The sequence below is a fragment of the Gossypium hirsutum genome, chromosome A04 (assembly GCF_007990345.1).
Source record: "Gossypium hirsutum isolate 1008001.06 chromosome A04, Gossypium_hirsutum_v2.1, whole genome shotgun sequence".
Lineage (NCBI taxonomy): Eukaryota > Viridiplantae > Streptophyta > Magnoliopsida > Malvales > Malvaceae > Gossypium > Gossypium hirsutum.
In genome coordinates this window covers 88,718,130-88,735,108 of record NC_053427.1, presented here as the reverse complement: position 1 = coordinate 88,735,108, position 16,979 = coordinate 88,718,130, and the positions used below count along the sequence as shown (strand labels likewise).

Here is a 16,979-nt window from a genome sequence, read left to right as displayed (position 1 = left end):
AATGTTTGTTACTATTATTGTAAAAAATGATAATTATTTTTAGATATTTTATCTAAATGAATACCCAAAATAAACTTAAATTTGTAATTTTATCAATATTTTCTTGTCCAAAATTTTAGTAAAAAAAGTTAAATTGAAATTTTAAAATAAAAACATTAAAATTTGAATTAAGTGAATTTATTAACTTTTGAATTAAAACATGTTTTTGAGTTAGGTTAAATCTTCAAAAATATTTATTCGAGCTCATTCAAGTTAATTTCAATATTTTCTTTTTGTTCAAATTCTTCTAAATTTTAGATAGACTTTCAAGCTTAAAGGAATAGTTTGACCGATAAATAAGTTTAAGTTAAACGAACTTGACCCCATTTAATAAGAAAATCGACCGGTTTAATTATTTTAATTTAAAATTCTTTTCTCGGGATCTTCAGTTTAATTTAAATAATTCTTTTTATTATTCTAAAAAAATAAAATTCCAAAAATATTTTTTAATTAAAGTGAATTATTATTAAAATTTTAATTTTATTATTCTAAAAAAATAAAATTCCAAAAATATTTTGTAATTAAAGTGAATTATTATTAAAATTTTAATTCGGATCACATCAGTCTGACCCGAAAAAAAATTCACATTGTCAAACAGTCAAAGCTGCTTAAGCAGAATTGGATAACCCGAACCATTTGATAAAAACCATATTGTTTTATATTTAGGTTTGCATTAGCTTTGCCGCCTTGTAGCGAACTATGGCTCGCAGGCTTTGTTCCCGCCTCTTTTTATTCAGAATTCCGAAACCCTGTTGGCCGCCACCACCGCCACCTTTTTCAAGGTCTTTATTTAACTCTTTATATATTTAGTTTTCTCCTGAAAATCTGAGATTTAAATGAAAATATAAAAAGAAAATAAAACCCAATTTGTTTGCAGGTCAGAATCTCATTTAAATCCTTTGCTAAGCTCTTCAACAAGTCATCTTAATGGCGGGTTTTACCCTAATTTTCAAGGTAATATTCTTGCTTTTCTTTTTTTAAACCGATTGATACTATTCATTTACGTGTAAAATCAGTTTTTCTTATACCGTTTCATGAATTTTGTCTTGTGAATGTATGTGAAGAAGCCATTAGTTATTTGTTTTAGAATTAGGTGCAAATATGCAATGTAGTCAATGTGTTTGTAAAAAGTATTGACATAAAGTGTTTCTATGCATTTACGCATAAAATGTCATTTTCTCTAATACCCATTTTATGAATTTTATCTCTTGAATGTATGTTAAGAAGCCCTTAGTTATTTGTTTAGCTCGTTATTTTGAATTATGTGCAGATATGCAATGTAGTCAATGTGTTTGTAAAAAGTATAAACAGACAGTGGTTCTATTATTTTACGTGTAAAATCTCAATTTTTGTGATGCCCGTTTCATGAATATTATCTCTTGAATGTATGTGAAGAACCCGTTAGTCTTTTGTTTAGGTTGTTATTTTGAGCTAGATACAAAAATGGGAATGTAGTCAATGTTTGTAAAAAGTACCAGCACAAAGAAGATGAGTGAGGATTCTTAAGTGGACCCTTCATAGATATTTTTCATACTGGTTTTTTCATGCAAGGTTGAAATATGATAGGTTCAAATTACATGGTTTTTGTTATTCTTTTAATTGGTTTTTTTTTTATATATTCCTTTTGAAGAAACATGACGGTAAAAGTGCCATGGATGCCCTTTGTGCTAAGAGTTGGTTTTTTCATGCGAGGTTGAAATATGATAGGTTCAAATTACATGATTTATGTTATTCTTTTAATTGGTATTTTTTTTATATATATTCCTTTTGAAGAACCATACAGTAAAAGTGCCATGGAGGCCTTTTGTGCTATGAGTTAGATTGCATTTTGCCCCTTTTATTTAAAAATTAGGCAAATTAGTTTTTGTATATTAGATTAAATAACAAACTAGTCCTTTCTATTAAAAATTGTATCCGTTTCTATTGTTAAAAATTGGTGTTGCTGGTAGAATAACCAAACAATTACGCATGGCGCGTCATATGTGCCTAATTTAGACATAAATGGACCAATTTTTAACAGTAAAAATGGATGAAATTTTTAATAGGACTAGTTTGCTCTTTGATCTAATATATAAGGATTAATTTGTCCATTTTTTAATAGAGGGGGCAAAATGTAATTCGACTCTATGGTACATTTACCGAACCATGACACATGATCAAATTTGGTTAATTTGATTCAATTTTAGTTGGTTTTGAAATTTATCAGCTTTGAGAATTGGTCTTATTTGATTAGCTTGGTTGGCTATCGGTTTTTAAAATTGATCACCTTTAGTATAAATAAAACTGAATCGGTTAGTTTGGTTGATTTTGTAAGTTAATTTGGTTTAACCGGTTTCCAAATCTTTGAAATTGAACCTACCGAACCAACTGTATGCTCACCACGATATTGTTTAATGTTTGCTAGTATTCCGATCATATGCTCGAGAAGGGCGTAAACATTACGATCTCTTTGGGAGCAAAACACCCGGCAATGAAGATTTCAGGAAGGCTTGGCAACAAGAGATGGATGAAGATGAGACCCTATGGACTGGCAGTGAAGATGAAAGTGATCCTGAAAATGACGAAATAGATTCTAAAACTGATCGAAACCGTCTGGAAAGAGAGATACGGAAAGCCAGACAGCAAGCTAAAGATCATTCCGAGCTAATCGATGCCGATGACAGTGACGAGTTAAGAAGCGTATGGTCTGGGAGTGATGAGGAAAAGACATTATGGACTGGCAGTGAATGTGACGACGACGATGATATTCCTACTGAACCTTATCCTAACGAATCCAGCGATAAGTACATTGATAAACTTTTCGAGTTCGAGGAAAAACCAAAGTACAGAACCATCTCGGAGCTACTGAAATCTGAAAAAGAACCCGAGGAGCTATCACCGGGCAAGAAAGCAAGGAAACTAGCAGTTGAGAACGCCTTGAAGAAACTCAAGAAAGGACCGGACGGGCGATATACGAATGTTTGGGAAGTGATGAGCGACATCGACATTTTAATAGGAGCATTTGAGAACATTGTTTCGGGACCGGAATATGAGGAGCTTCGACAAGGAGGACCTAAGAAATTGAATATGGAGTTTTTCAAGGATATTCAAGCACGAATGAGGGATCCAAATTATAAGTTCTCGCCGGAGTTGAAGTTGAAACCAAAGAGCAAGTTGGTTCCGAAGAAGAAATGGCAGAAGGCACAATCGAGGCGAAGGAAAGCGCAAAAGCGTTAGCTATAGGACCCGATCAAATTAGTCCTTTTATTATTAAATGGATCAATTTAGTACATGTATTATTAAAAAAAATCATATAAGACCAAATTGGAATAAAGTTAACGTTTACTGTTTAACAAAGTTAATATTTATAAAGCTTTTATGTTTCTGTAAATTAATTTGTAATTGAAAAAAGAATTCAAGAAATTTTTTATAATGTAAATTTTAATTATAGCAATTTGGACTTATTTGATTCTTTTTAATAATATAGGTTTAAATTGATCCATTTAATAATAGATGGACTAATTTGATCCAATCCTTACAATATAGGACCTTCTATATATTTTAATCTTATAAAAAGACAAAATCTAATAGTTAAGTGATCGTTCTGTAACTTTTAATAGTTCGCTGATCAAAAACAAAATGTTAATAATCGGATGATTATTAGTGTAATTTATTCAATTTTTTAAATAGCATTCCTATTGAGTGAGTTTTATTTTAATTTTTTAAGTTTTATTTTAATTTTTAAAAAAAATTAATAATATTAATAATTGAATTTTAATTTTAAATTTTAAAAAAATAAAAAAATAAGTAGTAAATTCTTGAAAATTACGTACATATATGACAAATTTCAACCTATTATCTTAAACAAACTGTTGACTTGGCTCAATCTTAGGTAAGAAGTGCACAAAATATCCGAGTGTGATTTTTATTCACGGGTTTTTTTAAAGATAATTATTAATTTGTTGTTGTAAATATATATTTTTTAAAATATTTATCTTATTTTTCTGTTAAATATTTTATTTCTTTCAAATTTTCTTTTAGGTTTACAACAGTAGTTGTATGAAGATTTTTTTTTTATTTAGAGAAAATATTTTTGTCTATAATCTAGAGAATTTGGTGGAAAAAAGTTAAAAAGTATCATTTTTACTACAGGGAATTCCAAGTATACCCTTAAGAACATTTGACTCAATCACGTTGGCTAAACTTTACAATAAAAAATGGAAACTTTCACTATCACTCAACTATTAGTATTTTTTTTCTAATCATCTAATTATAAAAAATTATAAAATAATCACTCAACTATTTAAAATTTTCTTTTTTAGTTATTTAACTATTCAAAATTTTTTTTGGTCACTCGCAGTTAAATTACTACCAGAAACATAACTTAGCAACTTTTAAAATTGACCTAATAATAACTTTAGCTCTTAACGTTTATACATTATATTAATTTAGTCTTGATTCCAAAAATATTAACTCTCAACATTATACATTGTGCAATCTTTTTTTTTGTCTTTTTTCAATTTTACTTTATTTGTGATATTGATAGTTAATTTTAAAGGAATGAGAAAAGATGAAAATTATTATCTTGGACTTTCGAGTGTTTTTATTTTTAGTGTATTTTCGATCAAATTTAGTTGATAGATTTAGTTTTTTAGGTGGAAGGCTCAAAAGAAATGAAAAATTGGAAAAAAAAGGACCAAATTATATAGTGTGTAAACATTGAGGGTTAATTTTTTAGAATCAAAACTGAATTGATATAATATATAATGTTGAACATTAAAGTTGCTATTATAATAATTTTAAAAACCACCACATCATTCTCCCATCATCCATTGTGACCAAAAAAAATCAATTAATCGAATAAACATTTTGTAATTAATCATAATTAATGACCGAAAAAAAAATACAAATAGTTAAGAAAATATCGGTAATTTACCCTTAAAAAGAGTAATTTGATCATTTCGTTAACGTGTCACTTGCAGTGCTCTTTTATCTTTTTTATCCAAACCCATTTAATTTTATTAACATAATCAATATTATTATTATTATTTTAAAAATCACATAATCATGAAATACAAAAAAAGAAAAAGAAAATAGAAAATCCGATTGCCTTTTGACAAAAAAATAACCGCTACGCATATTCTTGATTTCATCAGATCTGATTTCTCATTCAAATTAAAAATAGAAAGTTATGTTCAGATTCGAATTTGAAAAGATCAGGAAACAAATTTGATTTAATTGAAGGATTTTTGTTATAAGTTTGTCTGTCGTTGTTTTATGTATTTGTATTTTTGAAAAAAGATTCTGTTATGGCTGACGCGCACTCTGTGGTTCCCGCCTCCGTTCTCCGTAATCTCTCCGATAAGCTTTACGAGAAGCGGAAGAATGCGGCACTTGAGGTTTTTTTTTTGAATTTCCTTGGAATTTGATGTTTTGATAATTGAATTTCTTAATCTTTTTTGTTATCGTAATTGAATATTAATATTTCTATGTTTTAGGTTGAAGGAATTGTGAAACAGCTAGCGGCTTTAGGAGATCACGAGAAGATATCGGCGGTGATCAGTTTGTTGACCACTGAGTATACGTACTCGCCACAAGCTAATCACCGTAAGGTTGGTGGATAATGAATCATATTCAGAATTTTGAATCATTTTTAATTTGTATGAGATTTTCCTATCTATTTAATTTTAAATTTAGCTCAGTTTTGTTAAATTTTGCGTTGTGTTTATGTAGGGAGGATTGATAGGTTTAGCTGCTGCTACTGTTGGGTTGACTTCTGAAGCCTCTCAACATCTTGAAGTATGGATTAGTAGTTTGCCTTTGAATACCTTTCTTTTGACATATGTATAGAATAACGTTTACCGTGGCATTTTTAGAAACATGTATAGAATTGGAAACACTTACAAGGATTGAATTAGACCTCGTGATTAAGTCATTAGATGCAAATTGTTTGTTGGTTGTTCCTCTCATAAGCACTGTTTTCATAACTCGCTGAGATAGAACACTGTTTCCATTTCTAGAGTAATTAGATGCTCTTACATCTGATGATTGCTTTTTATTTTTTCAAGTATTAATAAGTGTCAGTTATTTCTCAGCTTTCTCTCTTCTTAGTGATTAATTTGCTTTTTATGCATCTACCAGCAAATTGTGCCACCAGTGCTTAATTCTTTTTCTGACCAAGATAGCAGAGTTCGTTATTATGCTTGTGAAGCTCTATATAACATTGCAAAGGTGAAAGGGGATTGGCTAGCTTATAAAATTAAATTTTTTTGTCTCTTGCTTTCTTGACTGATGGTGGACTGGATTTGCCGTTTTCTGCTGTACAGGTTGTCCGAGGAGATTTTATCATATTCTTTAATCAGATATTTGATGCTTTGTGCAAGCTATCAGCTGATTCTGCAGCCAATGTGCAGAGTGCTGCTCACCTTTTAGATAGGCTAGTGAAGGTTAATAATTGCTTCCTCATTTAAATTTTGCATCTAGGTAACTATGTGAATATGGGATTTATTACTCCTGTTTTACCATGTGAAACAGGACATTGTTACAGAAAGTGACCAGTTCAGGTGTGCTTTATTCCCTTCCAATTGTGCTCTATGAATCTTGTCATAGTTATAGGTCTTGATCAAATATTTTGGGAGCAAAATCTTTTAATGTTATTGATTTGTTTTCTGTCTTCAGTATTGAAGAATTTATACCATTGTTGAGGGAACGCATGAATGTCTTGAATCCCTATGTCCGTCAGTTTTTGGTTGGATGGATAACTGTACTGGACAGTGTTCCAGATATTGACATGTTGGGTTTCCTACCTGATTTTCTTGATGGTAATTAAGTTACAGTCTTTTAAATTAATCCGCTACTTTTCTAGGAGAAATTGTTTTAATTAACTTGCTGTTAATAACTTTCAGGTTTGTTTAATATGTTAAGTGATTCCAGTCATGAAATACGGCAACAAGCTGATTCAGCACTTTCTGAGTTTCTCCAAGAGATCAAGAATTCCCCAGTAAGACTTATACTTATTTTTTTCTTTGCTTGCTGGATTTGTTTCATGGGCACTTGTTTTTAATTTTCTTATGCCATTGTTGTCTTTTCCACAAATCTTTATGGGAATGGCATGATTGGCGCCTCAAGATTTTTTATAAAAGAAGTTTTGCGTTATTATTTATCGTTTACCAAAGTATTTCTCTTAAAAAGAAAATATTTTGTTCATTTTTAATTTTCTGACTCGAGCAGTGCTTCTCTTGAAGTCTGTAGATTATGGTCGCATGGCTGAAATACTGGTGCAAAGGGCTGCTTCTCCTGATGAATTCACTCGGTTAACAGCTATGACTTGGGTAAGTAGAGTTAGACTTTGTGTTACCATATCTGGGAGAAGATTTTTAAAGCAGAAAAAGGAAAATAATCTTGATAAAGGATTTTTCCCCTTGTCAATATATTTGTCAATAACATGATATTCTTTATTTTTTCTTGCTATTCATGAACTAATTATTTAATTTGGTAATTTCACATTTTGATTTTCTCATTGTACAGATAAATGAGTTTGTAAAACTTGGTGGAGACCAGCTTGTTCCTTACTATGCTGACATACTCGGAGCCATTCTCCCCTGCATGTCTGATAAAGAAGAGAAAATTAGAGGGGTAAGCTTTTGTCTTCTGTATTCTCCTTAATGTGTCTTAAATAGCCATCTGCAATGCCTTTTAGAAACTCATTGCGAGTTCTTTCCTCTGATAATTTTGTGTGTTTCAAATATTAGTTTGCTCGTGAAACCAATGAGGAGCTTCGTTCAGTCAAGGGTGAACCAGAAGAAGCGTTTAATGTGGGAGCCATTCTCTCCATTGCAAGGAGGTGTAGTTTTTGTTACCTGGGAAAAATGCTAGGTTTGAAATGTTACTAGCAGTTTGCACTTTGCTCCTGAAAACTGGCTATATATATCTCTTCTCAATTTGAAGAGCTATAAAAAAAAAGTGCTTAAAACTGAGACTTGTTTTGCTTCTGAAATAATTTCATCTTACAATGATTTTATAGTAATTACTATATTTTTGACTGACAGGCAACTGGATAGTGAGTGGGAAGCCACGAGAATTGAAGCGTTACACTGGATATCAACCCTTTTAGACAGACATCGTTCTGAGGTGATGATGCAGTTATTTGTATATTTCATATACATCTGGTGGTGTGCATGATATTTTAGTTTTTCATTATCTTGGGTAAATCTCATATCTTTCCATATGTTATTTGGCTTTCATGTTTGGTGGAAGCATATCTGATGCTGCTTCCTGAAATCTATTTGTGTATTAAAAAGTCTTGATTTCCCGTGTAAAGGCATGATAATTTCAATATAAAGCAAAGTAAGAAGTGTATAAGCTCATTTTAAAGTCTGAAATTTGAAGTTTATAACCAATTGCTATTTTTTATGCCAATATTACTCCAATATAGATGGTGCTTAATTTTTTTTTAACCTGAAACAGGTATTGTGTTTTCTAAATGACATATTTGACACCCTTTTGAAAGCTCTAGCTGACTCTTCTGATGAGGTGATTTTCTGCTGCCACTTAAATGTTTTCTATTCAATTGTTCCATGAAGGGTTTTGTTTTGTTTCATTTCTTTATTCTTGTTCTGTGTCTTAGTATCGCTATAATTCAATAGGATGAACCCTATGTCCTTTAATTTGTTTCTTGAATGGTGATACTGAAACTAGCTAACCCAGCTGGCAATATCCTTACCTTCCTATGAACTTAGATAGAGACTTGCCTTTGCAAGAGGTTTTCCTTGTCCATATCGCCTCTTTCTTCTCTCTCTTTTGGAAGGAATTGGGGATTAAGGATCAGTTGTTTTCAAAACATTGAGCCTAAAGAATCACTATATTTCACTCTCAGTATGATGTCTCTTTCTTGGACGCAATTAGTTTGCTTTGTTTCCTTCTGGTTTTTTTGCTTTATTTTTGTTAGAAAAACATCTGTCTCAATCCCTCTGACAGTATATTTCGATAGTTTGGCACAAGTTACTGCTAGTCTATATATTTTCAACATTCATTATTGAGTTTTTTTGTTTGTTTCATTCCTTGCTGTGCTTATACTGCTCTCTTTATCTCCAATAATTGTCCTTCTATAGGCTGAATGGATGATAATCGAACAATGCTTGGGAAATTTTCTTCCTAGGAATATATTCGGAGCATCTTAGTCACTAGTACTAGTACTTAGTTCTTACTTCTTTTGCCATGTATTAAATAGCGTGATGTTTTTATGTTGGACATATCTAACTGTCATTGGACATAAAATTTAAAACTGTTAATATTTGGTTTCATGATTTTTGGCTCCAACTATTTCTATAAATTTCTCGTTATTAGTATATGTGTTACATGTGTGTCTGTGTGGTGTTAACCTAAAAATGCTCTTGTTTGTATATACTAATTTACGTTGCAATCTGGATTTTGCTATCAGGTGGTGCTCCTAGTTCTTGACATTCATGCATGCATAGCACAAGATCCCCAACATTTCAGCCAGCTTGTTGTTTTTCTAGTGCAAAATTTCCGGATCGATCATTCTCTCCTGGAGAGGTGATTCTAGTCCCCTCAAGCCCCAGTGCTTTTCTTTTCCTTTTTGAAATTTATTACGATTTTTTTTCTTTTGGCTGTTTATCTCTCATTTAGGCTAAATGGCCAATTAGCTGTAGTTATTTTAATTATGTATAAATGTCTCACCTCTTTCTTTTGCAAATCATGTCCCTGTTTCCTTAGGCGTGGAGCTTTGATAATACGTAGACTTTGTGATCTCTTGGATGCTGAAAGGGTTTACCGTGAGCTATCCTCCATACTAGAGGGAGAAGCAGACCTAGAATTTGCCTGCATTATGGTTCAGGTTCTGTCACATATTTAAGAATTTAACTAATGCAATTATGCTCTTCTATTAGAGTTATAAAATAAAGTAAGTAATTAACTTTTAGCTTTGTTACTTCCATCAAGCACCAGATTTTAAGTTTGCTTCTCTCGTGTTTCAGGCATTGAATTTAATTCTACTCACTTCTTCTGAGCTGTCTGAGATTCGGAAACTTTTGAAACAGTCACTGGCTAATGCTGCTGGAAAAGATTTATTTGTTGCTTTGTATGCTTCATGGAGCCATTCACCAATGGCAATTATAAGTCTCTGTTTATTAGCTCAGGTAAGGAACTATCTCCTTTAAATTGCTTGTCAATATCTCCTTTTTTTGTGTTATGGGCTAAGGTGAGGAGATGCGACGTTGAACCATGTACTTTTATGGTTATTAATATAAGTATTTATTTGCTTGATAGATGTATCCGCATGCGAGTGCTGTGATTCAGTCCCTGGTTGAGGAAGATATTAACGTCAAATTCTTGGTTCAGCTTGATAAATTGATTCGTTTGCTTGAAACCCCGATCTTTGCTCATCTAAGATTGCAGGTGCTTAGATTATAAATACTTGCCCTATGAACTTATACTTTTAATAGCTCACAATCTGTGGTAAAACACATATAAATGTAGTATCCATGATTATTTTTCAAATCTATGAATATTTATGATTTTGAAATTCATGATTTTATACTTTTCAAAATAGAATCATATTGAATCTCTTAACTAATACATAGTATATGCATTTCATTTCACAATTTATATAACAAATGAATACCGAATTCAATTTTACAAATTCATGCTTCCAAGCATAGCATAGTTGAATACATTAATTGTAACTATAGTTGCATTTTTTTCTAAGTAATTGGTTTATTTCTATTTTCCATTTTTGTCTTTTGATTTTAGAAGATCCGTTATGTTATTGGTCTGTTGTTTTCTCTATTTCCAGCTTCTTGAACCCGGAAGATATGTATGGTTGCTGAAAGCATTGTATGGTCTTTTGATGCTACTTCCTCAGGTATGTCTTTATCCTTTCTTTTCTAGGCATCACTCCCTCGAACTAACTGAATAAAAATCGACTTTTGGTGTAAACTCGACTTGATGAAAACAATGGAACTCGACTTTATGGTATAAGGGAAACCTCAAGTTTATTCATGCCCGTGGTAAATTGGCGCATATACACATCGGGATTAATATTTCATCATTATATTTGTCTTTCTTATTTAACTGCAGCAAAGTGCTGCATTCAAGATACTGCAAACGCGTTTAAAAACCGTCCCAACATACTCCTTCAATGCTGGTGATCAACTCAAGCACGCATTGTCAGGCAACCCATACTCCCATCACGGTGCATCCCAAATTACTGAGGATGGTAACAAAAACCTCAATAATGGGAATGTACAAAACGACATTAATTTTACTTTGTGGCTGGAACAGTTTGAGCAAATTCAACGACAACACCGATTGCTTGCGAAATCACAAGCACAATCTCGAAACAACTCATTATTGAAGGTATACGAGTTGCTTGTTACATATGTCGGTAATTTGTTAATAATGTAAAAGATTAGAACTTGGATTCGGGTATGTTCAATTGTTTCGAAGATCTGCATGCATTTTGAGGGTCTTTAGAAGATTGTATTTCTATACATGTCAACTGGTTTTAGGCATCGCCTGATCTTTATGCAGGATGGGCCAAAAGCTGAAGAACCCCGGCAGCTCCCAACATCGAACACAAACCGGGCTGTTTCAAGATCATCTAAGAGAGGCCCGGGTTAGTTGCAAGTTGTTTGGTCATCAGGCCACGGTTGCGGGGAGATCCAGTATCTGGTAGTAGTTTGTAAAGTTGTAAATCGTAGTCGTTTTTATTTTAATTTATTGGTGAAAATTCGGGTTTTTAAATATAAGCTTTCCAAGCAATTCTTTCTTCTTTTTTTTCGTTTTTTTCCTTTACAAACAAAATACACCCATGTGGTTCAGGTATTTTTATTGAAAAAAATCACATGGTTTTAGAGGGAGAAAATGAATTAGAAAATACTTTCTTTCTTTTTTTTGTTCATTGAATTTTATGTAATAAGGGAACCTTTTTTATTTTTCTAAATTTAAGTACAAAAATAATATTTGTTGAAACTATCAATGCATATATTCTTCTTGATTAGTTTTTTATTCTGTACATAAATTGATTCTGCTGAGATGCTGCAATAATATTTTATTTGTTGAATCGGATCATTTTAGTTTTGATCACTTCAGATTTTTTGAATTTTTTGAGTTGGGGATGTTTCAGATTCAAATTTATTTTTGATTTGGGTTGTTTGATTTTTGGGTCGGTATGAGTTTGAATTAGTTTGGCTTTGTATTTTTTAGCCTTTTAATTTGTATCAAATTAAGTTGAGTCGAGTTTGAATTTGGAACATAAGTGTAAAGTTCAGGTCTTTTCTTTGAATTTCTCAATAAATATATTTTTAGTAGAAATTTTTCATTAATGAAGAAGGAAAGACATAGCGGTGCTCCAATAAAGCCTAACTTGACTTATACAATGGTGACATGGTGAGTCGAGAAAGATGACTAGGGTTATAATTCTGCCGAGTTTAGCTGGAGTACTTGTAAGTTTGAGTTTAACTCAAAATTCAAGGTTTGAATTTGACTCGATATATAATTGAGTTACTCGAGTTTAATTAAGTTTATGTGTATTCAAGTTTGAGTTGAAGCTCGAGTTAACTTGATAATTAAGCTTAAGATTAATAATATATACTAAAAGTAATTATAATTTCATAATAAATAATGTTTAAAATATATATTAAAAATGAAAACTTGATAAGATTAGCTAATTGTTCAAATTGAGTACCATTAAGTTTAAATTTGACAAAAATTTATTTTACTGGCATAAAAAGCTTTAAAATTGAACTCATCTCTCATATTAGTATTCAATCTAGATAAAGTCAAATCGGGTTTCAATTTTTTTTTATTCATTTTGAGTAGATTTATTATAAGTTTAGATAATTTAAGTTCAAATTATTTCAAGTACGAAACATTTGGAGTATGAAATTTAGATAATTACAAATTTAGGTTAGTTCCAAATTTGGGTTAATACAAATTCAAATTGATATAGATTCATGTTATTAACATTTTGTGATCAAATCAAGTTAAATTCAAGATTATGTAATTATTATTTCACAAAAAGAGTAGTAATGATAATATTAATAATAATACAAATATGTACTTAACCGGTACCCGAGTATCGGGTGACATTTCCGGTATCATATGCCATTTACATCATATTTGGTTCGATAGAATGGCTATTCTATTCCCCCTCGACCCCTTATTTGATCCTCAAAACTAACCCGGTCGTTTGGTCCGCCGAACGGCCATTTCACGGAAAGGGCGATTCTTCAGCTACTCAGGGTTGTCTCGTATTAGCTGTCCCATGCTTTTTACAGGCATACAATAGTGTTTTATAAAGCATATATCTTCTCAAGATCAGAGTTATAATCATCATCATCTGATATATTTGCAGAATATGACCATGAAAAAGACTTACTCCCGGTTGCTCGTTTTATTCGTCTTTGAGAATCGCTCCGGAAAGTCCCGAACCTTTGCCGGAAAACAAAGTAACACATACTAGCAAGTGTCCCGACTAGGATTGGTGCTCCAACGATGGTTATTGTAACAGCCATCCATGAACTACCTTTTCCGACAACCACGAAAGCTATCGATAAAAACGCTCCGCATGTGCAACCACAAGCGGCCCACATCAACTTGTTAACTACCGATACAACCTGTTTTTGTGCCGTTGTGTCCCATGCGACCAATGTGATCTGCACTACGACAACGGCGAGCGATATGAAGAGGGATGTAGCATTCAAGAGGCAAAAAACCCGAAAACCAACGTTATCGGCTATATTAGCTTTCCCACTATCCGGATCATCACTTACGTATTGACCGGGCAAGTTGAAGATTGCTAAGAAAGCTATTGACGCGAAGAGAACAGCGACGACAGTGACGGAATTCGTGGTGTTTTGGACTGCTTCTCTGTGAAGTTTCCGTAGTTCTTTGGCAATTCCCGTAACTCTTCGGTTCGTTTTTTCGTTTTGTATAAACTGCGAGTGAACTTCGTGCTTAATATCACTCACTGTCCTCTTAAGTTCCATTGCTTCATCTACTTGACCAACGTACCTAGCATGTTTAGCACCGGCCTCCGTTAGAGCTTCTTTAATTTCAAACGCGGATTCACCGTACTGGAGTTTATCAGCCAAATCCATCGCGGTTTCGTGTTGATTATTTATGGCGTTGACATCAGTAGATCTATAAGTTAGCAACAAGCTCACAATCTGTATACACATAAAGCAAGAAAAGGCCATAAGAAAAATGAAAAGCCGAAGAAACAAATGCCATATATACATGGTAAATACACCATGGAGGCCCCTGTAAATTTGTTTTTTAATCTAATGTATAAGGATTAATTTACCCATTTATTTGAGTAGAGAAGGCAAAATGTAATCTGACTCCTAATACAGAGGCTTCTATGATATGTTTACTGTATATACACACATGCATGAAGTAACAGATACCTGCGCGCGGGATTTCCTCGTAGCAATGTGCAATGCCGTATTCTCCTTTTTGTCACGTTCGTTCAGAATGGAGTGATTGGCGAACAATAATTCATCAACTACCGCCGGACATTGACCCTTGACAGCCATATGGAGTGCAGTTTGGCCTTTCTTATCTTTGATGCTAACAATTCCTTGATCGCAATCGATAAGAGCTTTTACGATATCGATAAGGCCATACCTCACAGCTGTATGTAAGGCTGTCTTTCCGTTTTTACGCACTATCCGTATGCAACTGGCATCGGCATTCAGTATCGCATTTACCACATCTAAATGACCTTTAACAGCTGCAGAATAAAGGGGGCTCGTATTCGTAGAGTCGCATATCCCACAAAGTTCTGGCCATAACCCCAAAATTTCCTTCACTATGCCTGCAGAAAAAACGGTACATAAATCCGCAACGGACAATCACCATTCACAACAGAGTAACTAAATATCAGTGATATTGCACAATCCCATATTGTTTAACTACCCTAAATCACACCAAAGTATATTTCGCGGACAAATACCCGATTTTAGCTCAGAGTTGCTCATATAAGACTTATGTTCCGATCGATTATCTCGAGTCTCCATATACCAAGAAAGATGTACTATCTAACATGGAATATTTACTCTATGGGTTCGGCAAGCTCTTTGATTCGAGTTCATGATTTCTCTTGGCTATACGCTTCATTAGTATCCCAAATTCAAAAAAGTCAAATAGTTGAAACAATAAGTTGCTAAAATAACTAAATTCAATTTCATTTATCAGACTTGGGTATGTCGAATACGAGTACATCTTAATATGTACCGAAAACACATAAATACTTCAAGAAAAATGAAAATTTAAAAATAAAATTTCATCAGAATCACATCAAATATACATTAGACGGACTTGAGTACATTAGATACGAGTACATGTCCAACATGAGTAATTAAGGATTCTATCTCAAACCTTTATAATTTGTATCGAAAACACATGAATACTTCAAGAAAATGAAAATCCGGAAATCAAATTTTCATAAATAACTCAAATAATAAGTTGCTACAATAACTAAATTTAAGTTCGTTAGCCGGACTCAAATATGTGCCGGACATGAATACTTTATCTAAATATGCATAGAAAAATACAAATACTTCAATAAAAACGAAAAATAGAATTTTCATAAATAACCTAAATAATAAGTTCAATTTCGTTCCGAACTTCGAGTATGTGTTACGACTTCGAGTATGTGTTAAACATGAATATTTACAAAAATTCTCTCTCCAACCCTTATCTCAAATATACATCGAAAAACGCAAATACTTCAAGAAAAACAGAAAAAATCCAAAAATCAAATTCTAATTTTCATTCAAAATTCATCCTTCCATCTAAACCCCAAAGCAAAAAAAAAATCAAAAATCAAAGCTAAAAAATAATTAAAATCAAGCAAAAAAAAAAAAGGAATCATAGAAAAAAATCATACCCAAATGTCCAAGTTTAGCAGCAACATGAAAAGTGTTCATATCAGACTTAGACCTGATCTTAAGAATCTCCACATCACAAAATTTGATCAAATAATCAAAAACCTCAATGAAATTATGCTCAGCTGCAATATATAAAGCAGTAGCCCCTGATTCACTTTGAGCAGCCATCAGATCATACACCGTTGATGATCCATCACACGCTTCATCTTTCTTCAACTTATCTAATATCTGCTTCACCGCTTCAAGTTCACCAGATCGAACGGCTACAAATAAAGATTGTTGAGTAAGGAAACGTAAAGGCTTCGATTCCATCACTACTTCCTCTTCTTCTTCTTCGGATTTTCACTGTTCTTTGTTGTTCATTTAGAAGGGTTTTTTTTTAATTAAAAAAAAGGTTAAAGGATTAAAAGGGGTTTGTTTGATTGTGAAGGTGGGTACTGGTTTTTCTTTGCTGTAAAGGATAATGAAAGAGAGTTTATATGGTGTATTAATGGTGTCCATTGAATTTGTTTACAAGCTTTTTTTTATTTATTTTATAAATGATTAATTGATTGACTGTGAAATGAAAAAATGGGGTCTTAGTTGCAATCATGTGGCAAAGTTGACTGTTTCTTTGATAAAAACGAAAGCAGGTGGATATAAATATTTCCATTTTTAACCCAACAAAATTATTTGGTATTCTTCAATATACTCCACTAATTGACCTCAATCGAGTTTGAATCGTAATTTAAAATTTGATGCTTAGTTAGAACTTGATTGAATATATTTTTTAAGTTTTAATTTAGCTCGATACTAAATTGACCAATAAGTTTATTAATCAATTTTCATATTCAAGCTTGAATTTGAACTCGATTAAGCTCGAGTTTATTTATACTTAAGCTTCTTTTTTTTATATAACAAAAATGAAAATATTATTTCATGATATAAAAATTTATTAATATCAAAATGTTTTGTTAGCCTCACAAATGGTTTGAAACGGATTTCTTTTATACTTTAATTTGACTTAATTCGTAGCTTGATCCGATAATTGCTTAATTAAATTTAAAT

General features: G+C 32.2%; 3 protein-coding genes across 3 annotated transcripts; 2 read left to right on the top strand and 1 right to left on the bottom strand.

Annotated features, from left to right (window-relative positions):
* Positions 1 to 673: 673 nt before the first annotated feature.
* Positions 674 to 3,371, top strand: LOC121228302 (uncharacterized). The gene is made up of 3 exons (XM_041111747.1): positions 674 to 821; positions 917 to 993; positions 2,444 to 3,371. Exons 1-3 carry the CDS (start codon positions 739 to 741, stop codon positions 3,253 to 3,255), a joined length of 972 nt encoding a protein of 323 aa, XP_040967681.1. The 5' UTR covers positions 674 to 738; the 3' UTR covers positions 3,256 to 3,371.
* A 1,715-nt stretch (positions 3,372 to 5,086) lies between these two features.
* Positions 5,087 to 12,037, top strand: LOC107911561 (protein VAC14 homolog). Its single transcript, XM_016839400.2, has 20 exons — positions 5,087 to 5,417; positions 5,517 to 5,630; positions 5,752 to 5,817; positions 6,160 to 6,249; positions 6,345 to 6,464; positions 6,553 to 6,581; positions 6,697 to 6,839; positions 6,924 to 7,018; positions 7,263 to 7,349; positions 7,546 to 7,653; positions 7,770 to 7,861; positions 8,067 to 8,148; positions 8,485 to 8,550; positions 9,458 to 9,573; positions 9,754 to 9,874; positions 10,014 to 10,175; positions 10,306 to 10,434; positions 10,832 to 10,900; positions 11,116 to 11,394; positions 11,569 to 12,037. Exons 1-20 carry the CDS (start codon positions 5,328 to 5,330, stop codon positions 11,656 to 11,658), a joined length of 2,148 nt encoding a protein of 715 aa, XP_016694889.2. The 5' UTR covers positions 5,087 to 5,327; the 3' UTR covers positions 11,659 to 12,037.
* A 985-nt stretch (positions 12,038 to 13,022) lies between these two features.
* Positions 13,023 to 16,523, bottom strand: LOC121228301 (ankyrin repeat-containing protein At2g01680). The gene is made up of 3 exons (XM_041111746.1): positions 15,932 to 16,523; positions 14,448 to 14,857; positions 13,023 to 14,207 (listed from the first exon to the last, which is right to left on the bottom strand). Exons 1-3 carry the CDS (start codon positions 16,242 to 16,244, stop codon positions 13,332 to 13,334), a joined length of 1,599 nt encoding a protein of 532 aa, XP_040967680.1. The 5' UTR covers positions 16,245 to 16,523; the 3' UTR covers positions 13,023 to 13,331.
* Positions 16,524 to 16,979: the final 456 nt, after the last annotated feature.